Raw genomic sequence first — 19548 nt, 5'->3', positions numbered from 1 at the left:
GCCAAGTTTCAACTAAATCACATACACATGCGTGTTTTTTTAACAACATTATCGTCGTCTTCTCCTCCTCCTTCTCATTGTCCTCCTCTTTTTTTCTGCTTCTTCTGCGCGCTTTTTCTTCAACGACGTCATTATTATTGTCATCATCGCCTTTTTTTTCGTGCTTCTTCACAGCATTGTTGTCATCATCATCTTCTTCTTATTCTTCTTCCATTGTTCTTCTTCAACGTCATCGTCTTCTTCTCCTTCGTTTTTCTCCTCATCCTCTTTTATTATCGCCGTTCTTCATCTTCTTCTTTTATATATGTTCAAAAACTTAGAATTCAAAAATTTTAATTTAACCGCACATGAATTTTGATGCATAACACAAATTTTTAAAGGACAACATGCCCAAAACATTAACACTTAACTAACAAAATACATACAATACATAAATTTTGGTATATGACACAATTTTTTAAAGGTCTACATATAAAAAAATATTAACACCCAATTAACAAAATACATACAACACAAAAAATTTTAAAGGACCACAATTAACTCTTCCAGCTAACAAAATATATTTCCAACAAAAATTTATATACCATGGATAAAATTTTTTGTATTATATGTAAAAATTTCTATGTTATATCAATAAATTTGTGCTATATACAAATTTTTGTGTTTTGTATAAGAATCGATGTATTATGTCAATAAAATTTTGTACTTTCTACCAAAAATGTTTGTGCTGAAAAGTGCAGAGAAGGAGAAATGATATGTATATGCGTGATCTTTTTATTGGACTTAGGCTCCATTTGGATAGGTTTATAAAATATTTTTTTAATTTTTAACTTATGAAAAATATTAATGTCGGGTATAATTTTGAGAATTAAATTGTAGCTTTTTAAAAAATTATTGTAGTGCTTATGGAGAAATTAAAAAATGACTTATCTCATAATAAAAAGTTTTTTATCACTTTTTTTTTAAATAAGCACTTTTAGAACTAAAAAATTAAATACAAAATAATTTATTTATAAGTTATTTTTAATATAAGCATTTATTATTTAAGCTATTTTTTTTAAAGAAAACTTGATTAAACTGTTTATCCAAACTGGACCTTATTACAAAAACACTTATACACGTAGCATTGCGTAAGAATTAAGGTAGCGTTTGGAAGAGAGACAGAGACTAAGGTAGCATTTGTTTTGAGGTACTGAGAGAGAAACTGAGAGACTGTGATTCAGTATCGTGTTTGTTAGTTCAGAGACTAGTACTAAAATTTCTGTCTCTGTTTCTAAAATTTCAGTATTTCAGTACCTCCAAAAAGTAGGGACACAGGACTGAAGTTTTTAAAGATGGAGACTGAAATTTTAATAACATTTTATACCTAAAATACTTTCATTTCAAATAATTAATTCCAATTTTACCCTTTGTGCAAATTAAATTAGAGGTTCATTCTTGTTTTAATTCATGTCTCTCATTTTTCACCAAACAGAATACTGAAATTTATTTCAATCCCTGTCTCTTAGTCTCTGTCTCTCAGTCTCAGTCTTTTCGTTTCTATCTCTGCACCAAACACTACCTAAGAGACTGAGATTAAGAGATAGAGACTGACAAAGACAAAAGTAAGTTTTATGCTATGTTTGTTTGAGTGGAAAATGGAAGGAAAGAAAAGGGAGGAAAGAAAATGGGAAGAAAAATGATTGTTTTTCATTGTTTGGTTGAAGATGAAAATTGAAGGGAAAGAAAATAGATGGAAAAAAACTGGTGGGGCTCACCAATTTTTTTTCTCTCCAACATTGGAAAGAAAATGGAGAGAAAACTAATGTTTCTCTCTCTATTTCCAATACTACCCCTTCATTTTTTCAATATATATTATAATATAGGGGTAAAATTATCTTTTTATAACATTTCTTTTCTTCTTATCTTCCTTCCAACCAAACATATCTAAAGAAAATAAAAATCCACTCAATTTCTTTCCTTTCCTTTCTTTTCTTTCTATTTCCTTCTTTTCTATTTCTTTCCTTTCAACCAAACATAGCTTTAGTATTGTGTTTGGTATAAAATGGAAGACAGAGACTAAGATAAGGATGAAAGTCTAATTTAATTTACACAAAAGATAAAGTTGGAATAATTAATTGAAATGCGGGTATTTTAGATATAAAATGTTATTAAAATTTTAGTTTCTGTTCTAAAAATTTTAATCTCCTGCATCTCTATTTTTTGGAGATAAAATTAAAATTTTAGTATCAGTCTATATATCAACAAACATAATACTGACCAGTCTCTCACCTACCTAAGTTCCAATTTTTTTTTTCCATCAGTCATCACGGAAAAATTGCGCTTGGGCCTACAATACTAAGGTGTGTCAAAACTTGTCGATGGAAATGGGCCGAATCAGGCAGCCCAAGCAACAATAACCCAAATGGCACCCACGACCATGGCGGCACGTGCTACCGCCATAGCCATTCAATAAAAATGAATGAACATCTTCCAAGCGTTTTCTACTTCCACTCAGCTCACGCAGCTGTGTGTTCATTTTCTTCCTCCGGATTCGCTGATAAACCCTAGAACCTCGCTCTAGAGCCATCCAAGGCTCTCCGTTCAACTCACAAAGAGCATGAACTGAAACTCTTACAAGAGCTCACTATCCATATTCATTCGTTGAATTGCCTAGGGTTTTAGCTCCACTACACTCCATTTCAACATGTGGAACAACGGCCAGATTGCCCCGCCCGGAACCACCGTTCCACCCATTCCTCCACCTCCTGCGCCTCAACCTTCCTACACGGTGCTTCCGCCAGTGCCTCCAGCTCCTGCCCCACCGGAAACCGAGGCCGATGCGGAGGCGCGGCTCGAGGAGAAGGCCAGGAAATGGCAGCAGTTGAATTCGAAGCGCTACAGCGACAAGAGGAAGTTCGGTTTTGTGGAGACGCAGAAAGAGGACATGCCTCCCGAGCATGTCAGGAAAATCATCAGGCAAGTGTTCTTTATGCTAGCATCAGCTTAAATTTTCTTTTTGTGATTTGCTTCAACGGGCAGTGTTTTCTTTAGAATTTGAGTTCTATGGGCGTGGATGAGCTTGTTTTATTGTACGGGAAAGCTATGAGATGATGTACTTGTCAGGATTGGTTAATTAGAATCTATGCTATTTTTGGGTTGATGTAAGCTATGGAAGGAATGATCTTATTTCTGCATCATGTTCGTAGTTGGTGTTTTCTGCTCTTTATTATGAAGAAATGTTTTGTAACTAATATGACTATGGGCATAATTTTATAGGCTTTTGAGTTTTTTGTACATGTTTGAATGGGGTTTAAGGTTAGCCTGAAGAAAGGCGTAATAGGACACTGATGAAACCCTTTACATAAGGTGGCTGAGTACTGTGCGTGTAGTGTAGCATGATTTGTTCTCTTGGTCATCTCTGTCTAATTATTCGGTTTTGATTGCTTAGAGATGTAATTTTGATTGCTATTTTTTATTCCAGGGATCATGGTGATATGTCTTCAAAGAAATATCGTCATGATAAACGTGTTTATCTTGGAGCACTCAAATTCATCCCGCATGCTGTTTACAAGCTCCTGGAAAACATGCCTATGCCGTGGGAGCAGGTCCTTTGCATTTTCCATTTTGTTGTATTTGGTTAATTTTACTTAGTTCAATTTCGTCTCTAGCCTTTTTTATTTAATTGAATGTGCGGTGGTCTTCTGAAACCATATAAATAAACTTTTATGATTTCAGGTCCGTGATGTAAGGGTCTTGTATCATATTTCTGGGGCTATCACGTTTGTCAATGAAATACCCTGGGTTGTGGAGCCTATATATCTGGCACAGGTATGTGGTTGCCGGCTGTTCACAAAAGTTGTGTGTGTGATCATGATAGTTATTCTTAACTAAGAAATTTATTTTGCAGTGGGGTACAATGTGGATCATGATGAGAAGAGAGAAAAGGGATCGTCGCCATTTCAAGAGGATGCGGTTTCCCCCATTTGATGATGAGGAGCCTCCGTTAGACTATGCTGATAACATTTTAGATGTTGATCCTTTAGAGCCTATTCAGCTGGAGCTGGATGAAGAAGAAGATTCTGCTGTGTATACTTGGTTTTATGACCATAAGCCTCTTGTGAAAACAAAGCTCATTAATGGTCCTAGTTACCGCAGATGGCATCTTTCCCTTCCTATAATGGCAACCCTGCATCGGCTGGCTGGGCAGCTTCTTTCTGATTTAATTGACCGCAACTATTTCTATTTATTTGACATGGAATCATTCTTCACGGCAAAGGATATATATATATATATATATTGAATTTTGGACATTGACAAGCTACGTTTTGTCAATAATTATTTATGAAATTAGTAGCAATGCAGTGTTTAATGAGCTTTAGAAGTTGTAGAAAATTATGTTTCTTTTAATATTAGGCAATAGTAGTCCAATGTTGAAATCTAAAAGACATGCATTTATTTTTGTTGATATCTTACACAGGTGGCCCTAAATTTGAGCCTCTCTATCGTGACATGGAGAAGGGAGATGAGGACTGGAATGAGTTCAATGACATCAATAAACTCATTATAAGGTCCCCTTTGCGGACAGAGTACAGAATCGCCTTTCCTCATCTTTATAACAATAGGCCTCGCAAAGTAAAACTTTGCGTGTATCATACTCCCATGGTGATGTACATAAAAACTGAAGATCCTGATCTACCTGCTTTCTATTATGACCCCTTAATACACCCAATAACAAGTGCCAACAAGGAACGGCGGGACAAGAGAATTTATGATGAGGATGAGGACGATGATTGGACATTGCCAGATGGTGTTGAACCTTTGCTTAAAGATACCCAACTTTATACAGATACCACTGCTGCTGGAATCTCCTTGCTGTTTGCTCCCCGTCCGTTTAACATGAGGTCTGGTCGGATGAGGAGAGCTGAGGATATTCCTCTTGTATCAGATTGGTATAAGGAGCACTGGTGAGTTGTATCCTCCCACCCTGTTAATTTTTTGGACCCAGCACTTACATGTTTACTATGCATATGCCATGTGTCTCATTTCTCCAATAGTCTAATACTAATGATTTCCTGTTTTTCTTTGGACAGTCCTCCATCTTATCCAGTTAAAGTTCGGGTTAGTTATCAGAAGTTACTCAAGTGTTTTGTGTTGAATGAGCTGCATCATAGACCTCCTAAGGCTCAGAAAAAGAAACATTTATTCCGATCTCTTCAAGCAACCAAGTTTTTTCAAACTACGGAACTGGATTGGGTTGAAGCGGGTCTTCAAGTTTGTAGACAGGGGTATAACATGTTGAATCTCTTGATACACAGGAAAAATTTGAACTACCTTCACCTGGACTATAATTTTAATCTTAAGCCTGTCAAAACCTTGACAACAAAGGAAAGGAAGAAGTCACGGTTTGGTAATGCCTTTCATCTTTGTCGTGAGATCCTTCGTTTGACGAAACTTGTGGTTGATGCCAATGTTCAGTTCCGTTTGGGTAATGTTGATGCTTTCCAGCTGGCAGATGGCCTCCAATATACTTTTTCACATGTTGGTCAATTGACTGGTATGTATCGATATAAGTATAGGCTTATGCGACAAATAAGAATGTGCAAGGACTTGAAGCATTTGATCTACTACCGCTTTAACACTGGGCCAGTTGGGAAGGGACCTGGTTGTGGATTTTGGGCACCCATGTGGAGGGTATGGTTGTTCTTTCTTCGTGGTATTGTTCCCCTTCTTGAGAGATGGCTAGGCAATTTACTTGCACGACAGTTTGAGGGTCGGCACTCAAAAGGTGTAGCGAAGACTGTCACCAAACAGCGTGTTGAGAGCCACTTTGACTTGGAGCTTCGAGCAGCCGTTATGCATGATGTGCTTGATGCCATGCCAGAAGGTATAAAACAAAATAAGGCAAGAACTATATTGCAACATTTGAGCGAGGCATGGCGTTGTTGGAAAGCAAATATTCCTTGGAAGGTAGGTGTCTATTTCGGTATAATTTGATACCTTATGAAAAAGCATGCTTGGTGTTTTGGTAATTTTAGATGTCTAGTCTCTTTGTTTACTATAAGTCTCTGAACATAGTTCAACACAGTTAGTAATATAACTTATTTCCAGATTTGTCTGGAAATGAATTAGAATGCAAGTATAGATGGTCTAGTTGTATTCCAAAGTGAAATTATTGTAATAATTTGGAATTGGTTCTTGGACGACTTGTTGATTTCCTATGCATTGTATAGGTTCCTGGTCTGCCTGTTCCTATAGAGAACATGATCCTTCGGTATGTGAAATCAAAAGCAGACTGGTGGACAAATGTTGCTCATTATAATCGTGAGCGTATAAGAAGAGGTGCAACTGTTGACAAGACTGTCTGTCGTAAGAATCTAGGAAGATTGACACGTCTCTGGCTTAAAGCAGAGCAGGTATGGTCTATGTTGTGTTCTATATGTAATTTTTTGGCCTCATTATTTTCAAAGAATTATTGTTTGGGTTAACTCTCTGCAGTTCTCATTTCATTATTATCTATGAAGTCTCTTCCTGATCATTCATCCCTCTTGTAGGAGCGACAACACAATTATTTGAAAGATGGTCCATATGTCACTCCAGAAGAAGCTGTTGCTATATATACAACAACAGTTCATTGGTTGGAATCACGGAAGTTCTCCCCTATTCCATTTCCACCTCTATCATACAAGCATGACACAAAGTTGCTCATTCTTGCACTTGAGAGATTGAAAGAGTCCTATAGTGTTGCAGTGCGACTAAATCAACTGCAAAGAGAGGAGTTGGGGCTCATTGAGCAAGCTTATGACAATCCTCATGAAGCTTTGTCACGAATCAAGCGACACCTTCTGACACAGCGTGCATTCAAAGAAGTATGCCAATATGATCTAAAATTAACTAGCTTATGATCTTCATCCCATCAAAGAACTAATAGTATATATATAATTTTTAATATTTAACATTTATTTTTTTCAGGTTGGTATAGAGTTTATGGATTTATATAGCTACTTGATTCCAGTCTATGAGATAGAGCCTCTGGAGAAGATCACAGATGCATATCTTGATCAGTACCTGTGGTACGAAGGTGATAAGCGTCATCTCTTTCCAAACTGGATCAAGCCAGCAGATTCAGAGCCACCACCTCTTTTGGTTTACAAATGGTGTCAGGGTATAAATAATTTGCAAGGTATATGGGACACCGGTGATGGTCAGTGTGTTGTGATGCTGCAAACCAAGTTTGAGAAGTTCTTTGAAAAGATTGATTTAACAATGCTAAACAGGTACGCAATTTGGAAATCACTGAATATAATTTGTAATTTGAGCTAACTGAATTTCTGGTGTTGCAGACTTCTGCGACTGGTTCTGGACCATAATATTGCTGATTATGTCACTGCAAAGAACAATGTTGTGCTGTCATACAAGGATATGAGCCATACAAATTCATATGGTCTTATACGTGGTCTACAGTTTGCATCCTTTGTTGTCCAATATTATGGGTTGGTATTGGATCTATTGCTTCTTGGACTGACTCGTGCTAGTGAGATTGCTGGCCCACCACAAATGCCAAATGAATTTATCACTTACTGGGACACAAAAGTTGAGACAAGGCATCCCATTAGGCTGTATTCTCGGTACATAGATCGGGTTCATATATTATTTCGCTTTACCCATGAGGAGGCTCGAGATCTTATTCAGCGATATCTCACTGAACACCCTGATCCCAACAATGAGAATATGGTGGGCTACAATAATAAGAAGTGCTGGCCAAGAGATGCAAGAATGAGGCTTATGAAACATGATGGTATATGTTTCTCTGTTAAATTTGTGTGGTTTTTTGTTCATCATTTGTGTAATTAATTCTAATAAAGTTTTCAATTGTGTGATTCCAGTTAATCTTGGGAGAAGTGTCTTTTGGGATATGAAGAATCGCCTTCCTCGTAGTATTACAACTTTAGAATGGGAGAATAGCTTTGTTTCTGTTTACAGCAAAGACAATCCGAACTTGCTCTTTAGCATGTACGTATTGATTTATTTTTAGATGTTTTATTGATGTCCATTTTTTTGGTTGTATAATGAACCGCTTATATAGTCAGTAATAATCACGTGCTTGTTGGATGGTCCTGCTTTTTAGTTTTTGTATCATCCTTTGAAGTTTGAATGACTGGATACCTTCATGGCCTGCAGGTGCGGATTCGAAGTACGGATACTCCCAAAAATTAGAATGACACAAGAAGCATTTAGCAACACAAGAGATGGTGTCTGGAATCTACAGAATGAACAGACAAAAGAAAGGACAGCTGTGGCTTTCCTAAGGGTTGATGATGAGCACATGAAAGTGTTTGAGAACCGTGTTAGGCAGATTCTTATGTCTTCTGGTTCGACTACATTCACAAAAATTGTCAATAAGTGGAATACAGCTTTAATAGGTACGTGGATTTTGTATTTTAGGGGATCTCTGCCGAGGGAATTATTGGTTTTCTCATTTGTATTTGGTTTCTTTTAGGGCTCATGACCTACTTCCGAGAAGCTACTGTACATACTCAAGAGCTGTTAGATTTGCTTGTTAAATGTGAAAATAAAATTCAGACTCGTATTAAGATTGGGCTCAATTCAAAGATGCCTAGCAGGTATACTTGGTTATTGTTATTATTATTTCCTAATTTGGGATTTTAATTGCAAAATTCATATACTGCTGTAACTGTTATCAGGTTTCCACCTGTCATCTTCTATACTCCCAAAGAAATTGGAGGGCTCGGAATGTTGTCCATGGGTCATATTTTGATTCCACAAAGTGACCTTCGGTATAGCCAACAGACAGATGTTGGTGTAACCCACTTCAGGAGTGGGATGAGCCATGAGGAGGACCAGTTGATTCCCAATCTTTATCGCTATATACAGGTGACTCAATTCTTACCCATTATATGTAATGGTTTGTGTGTATTTCACACATGATGTAGGTTCTATAGTCCTAGTTCAACTCCTAACATTCTTGTGGATTATGACAGCCTTGGGAGAGTGAATTCATTGATTCTCAGCGAGTCTGGGCAGAATATGCATTGAAAAGGCAGGAAGCACAAGCACAAAACAGACGTCTGACCCTTGAAGATTTGGAAGTGAGTTTCTTCATGTCCCCTTGTTCTGAATATTTGGATTTTGGAGTTTATTGTGTTATTCCTTCAACACAAGTTTACTTATTTCCATGCTTGATGAACTAATATTCACTGTTGTTTTATTTGGCAGGATTCTTGGGATAGAGGAATACCACGTATTAACACACTGTTTCAGAAGGATAGACACACTTTGGCTTATGATAAAGGATGGAGGGTGCGAACAGACTTCAAGCAATACCAAGTTCTGAAACAAAATCCCTTTTGGTGGACGCACCAAAGACATGATGGAAAGTTGTGGAACTTGAACAATTACCGAACCGATGTTATTCAAGCTCTTGGAGGTGTCGAAGGAATTCTCGAACATACTCTGTTCAAAGGAACATAGTAAGTTATATTTCCCTTTGAATCACTTTTCTTTTCCAAAAAAAAAAAAAAAAATTTGGAGCTGAGTTCTTGGTATGCCTTTCCTTACCTTAACCACTGTGTAAAGCCGTATAGGACTTCGTTTCCAATCACTTTGTCATCTGTCTTTAGTTTTCGGTCTATTATTCCATAGATAGGGGTCTAGCAAGCGTAAAATTCAGTTTCATTTTTTGTATTCAGCATTTAGTGCTTGCTTTTTATCGTGTGGTAGAAGTTGCAATTGACCCCGTTTTCACTTCCAGTTTTCCCACTTGGGAAGGTCTTTTCTGGGAGAAGGCGTCAGGCTTCGAGGAATCTATGAAGTATAAGAAGCTCACCAATGCTCAGAGATCTGGTCTGAATCAAATTCCCAACCGTAGATTCACTCTTTGGTGGTCTCCAACCATAAATCGTGCCAATGTTTATGTGGGTTTCCAAGTGCAGCTAGATCTGACTGGTATTTTCATGCACGGGAAGATTCCTACCCTGAAGATCTCTCTTATTCAGATATTCAGAGCTCACTTGTGGCAGAAGATCCATGAAAGTGTTGTGATGGATCTCTGCCAGGTTTTGGATCAAGAGTTGGATGCTCTAGAGATTGAAACTGTCCAGAAGGAAACAATCCATCCAAGGAAGAGTTACAAAATGAACAGCTCTTGTGCAGACATTCTTCTTTTTGCTGCCCATAGGTGGCCAATGTCAAAGCCCAGTCTTGTTGCTGAATCTAAGGATGTCTTTGATCAGAAGGCAAGCAATAAGTACTGGATTGATGTCCAACTTCGGTGGGGTGATTATGACTCTCATGATATTGAGCGTTACACTAGGGCCAAATTCATGGATTACACGACGGATAATATGTCTATATATCCATCGCCTACTGGTATGTTTCTTATTAATCTTGTATTCTCTTTTTATTTATTTTGATTATGGAGCTGACTGGATCATTTGTTTCAATTCAGGGGTAATGATTGGCATCGATTTGGCATATAACTTGCACTCTGCATTTGGGAACTGGTTCCCTGGGTCAAAACCACTGCTTCAGCAGGCCATGAATAAGATCATGAAGGTATCAAATTATCATGCATAATAAATCTGTTACAAATTATGAATCAAGAAGTTCTTGCCAAGTATTTATGACTTGTTCTTGCCTATATGCCCTTTGCACCAACCATCCTGGTTAATGTCAAATCAATTTTATATTATTTCTTCTATGCAACACAATTCTTCCTCTAATACTAATCTTTTGGTGCTACCAGTCTAATCCTGCATTGTATGTGCTGAGAGAACGTATCAGGAAAGGTCTGCAGTTGTACTCTTCTGAGCCCACTGAACCATATCTATCCTCTCAAAACTATGGAGAGATATTCAGCAACCAAATAATATGGTTTGTTGATGACACTAATGTGTATCGTGTTACAATCCATAAAACTTTTGAAGGAAATCTTACAACAAAACCTATCAATGGTGCTATATTTATTTTCAATCCGAGAACTGGACAACTGTTTTTGAAGGTATGTTGGCTTCCTTTCCTCTTCCCTTGGTCATCTCAAATCTGTCCAAACATTGATTTTTCACATTATACTTTCGCAGGTTATACATACAAGTGTATGGGCTGGTCAAAAGCGTCTTGGTCAGTTGGCAAAGTGGAAAACTGCGGAAGAAGTTGCTGCTCTTGTAAGGTCATTGCCAGTTGAAGAACAGCCTAAGCAAATCATAGTCACTCGTAAAGGAATGTTGGATCCGTTGGAGGTTCATCTGCTGGACTTCCCCAACATTGTCATTAAAGGAAGTGAACTTCAGCTTCCTTTCCAGGCTTGTTTGAAGATTGAGAAATTTGGGGATCTTATTTTGAAGGCCACAGAACCGCAAATGGTTTTGTTCAATATTTATGATGACTGGCTGAAGAGTATTTCGTCATATACTGCATTCTCCAGGCTGATTCTGATTCTGCGTGCTCTTCATGTGAATAATGAGAAGGCAAAAATGCTACTGAAACCTGACAAAACAATCATCACTGAACCTCATCATATCTGGCCGTCTCTAACTGATGACCAGTGGATGAAGGTAAGTTCAATTTTTGATTTTGTGATATTACTACTAGTTAAGTTTGAATTGTAAACTCTACACCATGTACGATTTGTTTGTTAAATTATTGTTTCAAACTTCTTGACAAAAGATTTAGGTATTTGTTGATTCTGCTGTTCTGTTTGATCTTGGTATTCATAACTCGTATATATTATGTATTGACAGGTGGAGGTTGCATTAAGAGATCTCATCCTCTCAGATTATGCTAAGAAAAATAATGTGAATACTTCAGCTCTGACTCAGTCTGAAATCCGGGATATCATACTTGGTGCTGAGATTACCCCACCTTCTCAACAGAGACAACAGATTGCAGAGATTGAAAAACAAGTAATGAACTTAATGCTCTAATGCTTACAGACATCTAACTCAACTTCATTTTCTCTTCCCCATGCTTTGCTTATGTTGTTCTGTATGTACTATTGTGCAGGCACATGAAGCAAACCAGGTTACAGCTGTAACAACGAAGACCACAAATGTTCATGGTGAAGAACTTATAGTGACCACTACTAGTCCATATGAGCAAGCTGCTTTTGGTTCCAAGACTGACTGGCGTGTTAGAGCAATATCAGCCACCAACTTATACCTTCGTGTAAACCATATATATGTGAACTCAGAGGACATAAAGGTTTGCACTATTAATTTCTGGCGATCCTTCATCTTACAACTTGAAACTGCTTTTATATGCTAATACCTGGTTGTAATGCAGGAAACTGGATACACATACATTATGCCAAAGAACATTTTGAAGAAGTTCATATGCATAGCAGATCTTCGGACACAAATTGCTGGGTATCTGTATGGCATAAGTCCTCCAGACAACCCTCAGGTTAAGGAAATTCGTTGTATTGTGATGCCACCACAGTGGGGGACTCATCAACAAGTCCATCTCCCATCGGCTCTTCCAGAGCACGATTTCTTGAATGACTTGGAGCCGTTGGGATGGATGCATACTCAACCAAACGAACTTCCTCAGCTGTCGCCACAGGATCTTACCTCACATGCTAAGATCCTAGAGAGCAATAAGCAATGGGACGGGGAGAAATGTATTATCTTGACATGCAGTTTTACTCCAGGTTCCTGTTCTTTAACTGCATACAAGCTCACTCCATCTGGTTATGAATGGGGACGTGTCAACAAGGACACAGGAAGCAATCCTCACGGTTACCTTCCCACTCACTATGAGAAGGTTCAGATGCTCCTTAGTGACCGCTTTCTTGGTTTCTACATGGTAAGTTTGCCTACCTGCCCTGAGATGTAATTTTATTATTTGTGCACCTATTTGTTAATTGTATTGACTGTCTTTTTGTTGAATTGTTTAGACTCCTGATAATGGTCCATGGAATTACAACTTCATGGGGGTCAGACATGCATCCGGGATGAAGTATGGAGTGAAGCTTGGGACACCTAAGGAGTATTATCACGAGGACCACAGACCAACCCATTTCTTAGAGTTCAGTAATATGGAGGAAGGGGAGACAATTGCCGAGGGAGATCGAGAGGACACATTCTCTTAGTTTAAACTTGTCTGAGAATATGTTGTATTTTTTTGTTGGATAATCATTCTAGTTTTTTCTTGTAGAAACGATGTAACAGATTTGTAAATATGTCAACATAATAGCCTGACAGATGTAATCGAGCCTTGTATTTGCTTTCACAATTAGGTTTGAGGTTTTGGATTTAAATACTAAGTTGAGATTTTGTCCAAGCAGAAACATCTACCTTAAATCAAAGCTTTTTATTAGGTTTTTGGGGCTGGGGACAACATTTGATAACTTATAGTACTGGATATTTGTGCGTTAATTTACACATACCTCTAAGAAATTAAAATCATTTATAGAGACGATACGTTGAACCGTTAGCCCGTTACAATGTGTTGTTACATGACTCGATCCCATTCCCAATATAAGACTTATTTGGGATTGAAAGTGAATCATTACGCGAACAATGAGTTACACCTCCTATCTTATATGACAAGTATGTATTTTGATTAATAAAACTGGTCCATGGGGATTAGCAAACTACAAACCCATGAAATCCCGAAATTTCCGAAAGTTACAGTTTGTACTTAGAGGCATTCAAATATACTTCCTGCACACTTTACAGCCACAACCATATATAATATTAAGAGGGTGTAGAAGTACATGGCCCCTGCCGCAGCTCAAATAAATGGGCACCCAGTTTCCAATGCAATATTAGGAGGGGAAAAGAAAAAGAAAAGTCCTGATAACTTTGACAAATCAAAATCCATAATTGTCTCCTATGCACTTTTCATGTGTTCCAATTGATGTTTTGATTGGTTCTCTTCTGAAATGATGTCTGAACTGCTTCCATGGTCATGTCCAACAGTTACAGAGCTGATAAAGAGTTCATTGGCTTCCAACTGAGAAATCTTATCTTTGGAGTCACCCTTGAGTAGCTCCACCACCTCAAGCATGGTTGGTCTTTTCTCAGCTTGACTCTGAGCACATATAAGAGCAATCAAAACAACTCTTCTAAGTTCTTCCTCCACATAGTCCCCATTAAGTCTTGAATCTGCAATTTCCCTGAATTTCTTCTCACAAGCCAACGGCAGTGCCCAATCACTGATGGTGCGCTTCACCGCATTACTGAGTTTCTCAAGTGGTTTTCTGCCACTGGCAAGTTCTAGAAGAAGAACACCGAAACTATATACATCACAACTCTCATTTGCTTTACCTAACATAGCATATTCTGGTGCTAAGTAGCCAAGAGTGCCTTTAACTCTAGTAGTCACATGCGTTGCCCCATCCGGGATCAACTTGGCGAAACCAAAATCAGCAACCTGTGCTTGGAAATCTGAATCCAACAACACATTGCTTGCTTTGATATCCCTATGAATGATGTGTGGTGTTGCTTGATGGTGAAGATATCTGAAAAGAAGTTTAATATTTATTATTACAATAACAGGAGATTAGTTCATAAGAAAAGGCCAGATAAGTACTCACGCAATTCCCTCGGCAGCGCCGATTGCAATAATCATCCGTCGCTTCCAATCAAGAAGGCTTTCAGCTGAGTGCTGCCCATGAAGATGAGAGACTAGGCTCAAATTCGGCATGTAGTCATATACAATTAATCGTTCCTGACCTTCAGCGCAATAGCCACGCAGACTTAGAAGATTCTTGTGTCGAACCCTTGCCAATATCTCAACTTCAACAGCAAATTCCATGTCTGCTTTGCTGCTCCAAACTTTCAATCTTTTCACAGCAATCTGCATCTCACACATAGAATTGCATGGATCAGATGGCTATAATAATTGGCTACAAATCAGCACACAATATCATGTGAGGTTAAATTACCACTAAAAAAATTACATGAATCTAGGAAAAGCTTAGCAACCATTACCAGAGAAACTGATATGAAAAGATGAAACAGGGAATACAAAAGAGGTGGTATTATCCTACCTGTGATCCATCCCAAAGCTGACCCCAGTAGACACTCCCAAATCCGCCTTCGCCAAGCTTGTTATCATAGTTGAAATTATTGGTAGCTGAATGTAATTCCTTCAGAGAAAACACCCGCCAAGGAGGTTGTTTCTTCCCCCGTGCCTTGCTGCATTTGTAGAAGCAGCTCCAATATCAACTCTCTGTTAATCAATTGGAACTAAACTTCGAATCCAAAACTCTACTTCTACCTAAAGTCTCAAAGTATGGGATCAATAAAGTATGCACCTTGGTATATTATGTTCTGTTTTTATAGTCTTCTAACAGTAACTTAGAGCAGTTTCAGTTATACAAGAAAACTGAGCTAAACCCAGAATCTAAACCTTGCCTATTATTCATTTTTTCCTCCAATTGATATGATCCAAAACAACAAAGTAATAGAACTTGAGACTAATGAAGTGATTGTCGTACCGATCGGAAACATTTCCGCAACAAAACATGGGGCAAAACGCCATAACCTTCTCGCCAATCAGAGAAACGTAAACAAAAATCCAAACTTGAAATCGACCCACAAAAGCGAATCAGGTGCTGTTGCTGTTCCTTCACTCCAAGAGCATCAACTTTAAGATATTCTCCTCTCTGCCTGGCTAGCTAGCAGTTCGTTTGTGCTTGGAGCCGAATGAAGAGCTGTAACCGACAGAATAAGAAAAACTGAAGGCATGTTTTTTGGGCGGTGTTGTTGCAAAGTTATGAAATTTAAAAAAGAAAAAAAAAAAGAAAAAAAGAAAAAGGGTGTTGGAAGTTATTAACGTTATTCGATGGAGCAGATGATGTGTACTGTGTAAGCTAAGTCTTCTTCTCCCTCCTTTCTTCCTCCTCTTTAAACTTAAACTCCAGCTGTTTCCATTTTTTCAAAAGAAAAAAAAAAAGAAAAACACACACCCACACGTGGGGTCCATTATCCTTTTTTTTTATAATAAGAAAATGATAAAAAAAATGTTCTTAGTTTTTGCTGGCTAATTTTTTGTTGTATGGAAAAAATATTTGTGTTTTTGTTAAAAATGGGAGTATTTAGTGCATGTTTGGGTGTCATTATTTTGTTAAAAAAAGATCTTTTTTCAATGAAAAAAGATCTTTTTTTATTTTTTAACGTGTTTGGCAAATTTCTAGTAGTAAAAGTAAAAGCACTAGTAAAATAAAAAAAAAGATCTTTTTTGAGAAGCTATAATTTACATCTTTTTTTAAAAGATCTTTTTTCCTTAAAAAAAAGATGTTTTTCATGTAATAAATAAACAAAAAAGTATTTTTATATTGTTATACCTAAACATAATTGATAGATAAAAAGACCTTTTTACATAAGATATCCAAACATAAAATTACTTTTACTTCTCTATAAGATCTTTTAAAAAAAGATAACTCGAAAAAAGATCTTTTCTTAGAAGCTCACCCAAACAAGCCCTTAGTGTAATTAGAGATGAGTGGATTTTTTTTTGTGAGAAGTCAACACGTGGAGGGGCGTGGTAAACACGTGTCAGCATTCTGACCAACACGTAGGAGCGTGTTGAATACGTGGCAGCATCTTAGCCAACACGTGGGGGCGTGTTGAATAATTTCTACAATACTGTAATACACTTCAAATGTTAATATTCAACTAAAACACCAATTCTCTTTCTATATTAAAAATAATTTCTGATTTTTGCTCCGTAAAAAATAAATTAATAAATACATGTCATGTGATAAGTAGTTGTGAATTGTGATGTTTCTTCGCGCCAAATTAAATTGAAATCTCAAATCTGTAACCACAAAATTCAGAAGAATAACAAATTGCTTCAAATGATATAGTAAAAGAAAGCTCCTATTGTTTAAGATTCTATTGTGTCAAAAGAATCTAGCAGATTAATAGCTTAAATTTGCTTTCCATGAAGATGTCACTCAAGTGCAATGTATGTAAAATTAAGAGTTAAAATATAACCATCTATTTTGAATTTACTATATAAATAAATTTCCAAAAGATTTTGGTGTTTTCTTTCCTTTGAATTTACTTCACCATGTGCATGTGCTGTGTACTGTTTTGCTGCTAAGTACAAACTTTCTATGCCAATCTAGCTTTTAAAGCGTCTGTTATATCTGTCTAAATCATTCCGGTACAAGTGTTAATAAGTACTCACTCATTGTTTGGTTACATATTGATTGATGCAGAGGGTAGGTAGTTCAAAATCAATTGGTTCTTAGCAGGGTTTCTCTTACTTCTTAGCCTAGTTTTATATATAATAGTTTCTTAGGTTGCGTTTGTTTACAGAGACAGCACATTGAGACAGGGACATTGAGATATAAAATTGTGTTTGCCAGAAGAAATATGGACAGAAATAATGTGTTTATAGACATTGAATTAGTGTATTTTGTATACATCCTGACAGGAAGGACACAGAAACACTAATTAGGGACACATGATAGAAAAGACACAGAGACACTAACAAGGGACGCAACTTATTTTTTATTTTTTCTCTCATTATTTTTGTTAATTTTTCATAATTATATTTTTCATCTCAAATTTTTTGAATGAAAAAAATGAGAATAAATTGGATTTTCATAATTTGTGCTAGTTTATCGCTAAATAGAATACAAGAACACAAAATTTTGTGTCTCTTCCATCAATATTTTGTCGTGTCCTATTCTATTCTCAGAAACAAATGCAGCCTTAGTTACAACAATAATGTCTAAGCGATCAATTATTTCCTTGTAAACCAGTTAAAAATTTTCATAAAATAATAAGATGAGGTGACGAATATATATATATATATATATATATATATAGCAATGTTAGTTTTAAGATTAATTAATTATATAGCGATGTTAGCTTTAAGATTAATTAATTATCACAAGTTGGAGAATAGACCATTGTGGTTTTTCCACTATTGACTGGTGAAGTCAAGTGATATATGATTGTTTTGTTGTGTGTTTTCGTAAAGATTCGTAAGCATAAAGAGACGGAAAATTATGGCAGCTTTATTAACTTCTTGCCACACTGTTTGGTAGTGAAAGAAAAGATTAACTAACATCTGTTTTGGACACACACTTTGGTTGAACAACAGATTATTAACTTTTTGTGCACATGCCACATGGACATGTATCTTCTTCGTAAACCCAAAAATATAATATAATAAAGTAAAAAGATAGAAAATTTCATTCCTAATACTTTGTGACTAGTTTTCATTTTTATGTATATGGTAATTTAGAAGAAAAGCAAATGAGTAAAGTATGGTTTTTGTACTTAATGTTTGAGATAAGTTTTAAAGTTGTCTTTAATGTTTTTTTTTGTGACAGTTGTCTCTAATGTTTGAGTTGTCCTATTTAAATCTCTAACGTTTTAAAATTGATTCAATATTGTCCTGTCGTTAGGAATCCGTTAACAGAATTGACGGCGGAACAAAATTGAGACAATTTTAAAACGTTAGGAACTTCAATAGGACGAAAACATTAGGGACAATAGTGATACATAAAAATAAATTTTATTTTAATTTTATCCTTCAATAATATCAATTTTTTACTGTACATAGTATTCAATTATTTTTAATCACATCTAAGTAAATTACACGTAATCACACCATTTTCATTTTAAATAAATTATTTTTTTTATAATTTTACTCTTAAAGATTTTTAGTTATCATGAATTTATAGAATGACTAGTATATAAACTTCCGAAAAAGAAAGAAATAATATATATACATTAAAATATAAATTATACATTTTGTCTCTAATGTATCAAAAAAATTTGCGGAAAAGAAAGAAATAATATATATATATACAATAAAATATAAATTATACCTTTTACCTCTAATGTATCAAAATTCTTTAAAATTATAAAAAAAATTAATTTATTTAGAATGAAAGTAATGTGATTAAGTGTAATTTACTTAGATGTGATTAAAAAATAATTGAATATTATGTATAGTAAAAAATTGATATTATTGAATGATAAAATTAAAATTTATTTCTATATATCGTTTTGTCCCGAACGTTTTCGTCATATTTAAGTCCTTAACGTTTTAAAATTGTCTCAATTTTTTCCCGCCGTCAATTCTGTTAACGAATGCCTAACGGTAGAATAACATTGAGTCAATATAATTGAAATATTAGAGACAATTTTAAAATTTACCTTAAACTTTGGGACAAAAACGATACTTTACTAAAAAATAAAGGATCACGTTAACTAAAAAGTTTGCAATTATTTGGAATACGATGAGTCTTTTAATTTCTAAAAGCCGGTGACAAGAAAAGTTCAGATGCGTGGAAGTTTATCTGGTTAAAACGAAGTTTTGATTTGGTTATGTGGGTCTAGTGAAATTGGCATATTTTACTTGAGTATGATACAAAATTTCCTATTAGGTAGTACGGCTCTGACGACTCAATGATTGATGTCAGGAGAGACTAGAGTCCTAGACTCCTAATAGTTTTTGTCCTTTTAAGGCATATGCTACACTGAGCTGTTCTAAAATTCTTTCTGAGCTGTTTGCCTTGGCTTCTAGTATAGAATCATTGCAACAAAATAATTGTTATCTAAGGATTAGGATCCTGTT

At 36.1% G+C, this 19548-nt stretch overlaps 2 protein-coding genes across 2 annotated transcripts; one reads left to right on the top strand and one right to left on the bottom strand.

The window, feature by feature from the left end:
* Positions 1–2479: 2479 nt before the first annotated feature.
* LOC107459651 (pre-mRNA-processing-splicing factor 8A) lies at positions 2480–13233 on the top strand. Its single transcript, XM_052251926.1, has 24 exons — positions 2480–2958; positions 3464–3587; positions 3718–3810; positions 3890–4275; positions 4455–4946; positions 5073–5949; positions 6213–6395; positions 6534–6848; positions 6952–7256; positions 7323–7777; positions 7866–7992; positions 8161–8402; positions 8480–8603; positions 8685–8874; positions 8982–9089; positions 9217–9470; positions 9752–10368; positions 10448–10554; positions 10745–10999; positions 11079–11552; positions 11739–11900; positions 12001–12198; positions 12280–12801; positions 12893–13233. Exons 1-24 carry the CDS (start codon positions 2687–2689, stop codon positions 13085–13087), a joined length of 7077 nt encoding a protein of 2358 aa, XP_052107886.1. The 5' UTR covers positions 2480–2686; the 3' UTR covers positions 13088–13233.
* Positions 13234–13387: 154 nt separating this feature from the next.
* LOC107459653 (PTI1-like tyrosine-protein kinase At3g15890) lies at positions 13388–15891 on the bottom strand. The gene is made up of 5 exons (XM_021128164.2): positions 15782–15891; positions 15443–15658; positions 14993–15140; positions 14537–14799; positions 13388–14461 (listed from the first exon to the last, which is right to left on the bottom strand). The coding sequence occupies exons 2-5, from the start codon at positions 15484–15486 to the stop codon at positions 13831–13833; spliced, it is 1086 nt and encodes a 361-aa protein (XP_020983823.1). The 5' UTR covers positions 15487–15658; positions 15782–15891; the 3' UTR covers positions 13388–13830.
* Positions 15892–19548: the final 3657 nt, after the last annotated feature.

This window comes from Arachis duranensis, chromosome 7 (assembly GCF_000817695.3).
Source record: "Arachis duranensis cultivar V14167 chromosome 7, aradu.V14167.gnm2.J7QH, whole genome shotgun sequence".
NCBI lineage: Eukaryota > Viridiplantae > Streptophyta > Magnoliopsida > Fabales > Fabaceae > Arachis > Arachis duranensis.
The sequence above is the reverse complement of the archived record's forward strand: the minus strand, read 5'-3'. Positions and strand labels throughout refer to the sequence as shown.

Bases quoted from the DNA above. Each gene is read 5' to 3' on its own strand.
- LOC107459651 (XM_052251926.1), top strand. From the start codon at position 2,687: ATGTGGAACAACGGCCAGATTGCCCCGCCCGGAACCACCGTTCCACCC. The intron at 7,257-7,322 runs GTACGCAATTTG...CTGGTGTTGCAG, and splicing joins GATTTAACAATGCTAAACAG to ACTTCTGCGACTGGTTCTGG. The intron at 8,403-8,479 runs GTACGTGGATTT...GGTTTCTTTTAG, and splicing joins GTGGAATACAGCTTTAATAG to GGCTCATGACCTACTTCCGA.
- LOC107459653 (XM_021128164.2), bottom strand. From the start codon at position 15,486: ATGGCGTTTTGCCCCATGTTTTGTTGCGGAAATGTTTCCGATCG. The intron at 15,141-15,442 runs GTACGACAATCA...CTACAAATGCAG, and splicing joins TGCGGAAATGTTTCCGATCG to CAAGGCACGGGGGAAGAAAC. The intron at 14,800-14,992 runs GTAGGATAATAC...TGTGAGATGCAG, and splicing joins AGCTTTGGGATGGATCACAG to ATTGCTGTGAAAAGATTGAA.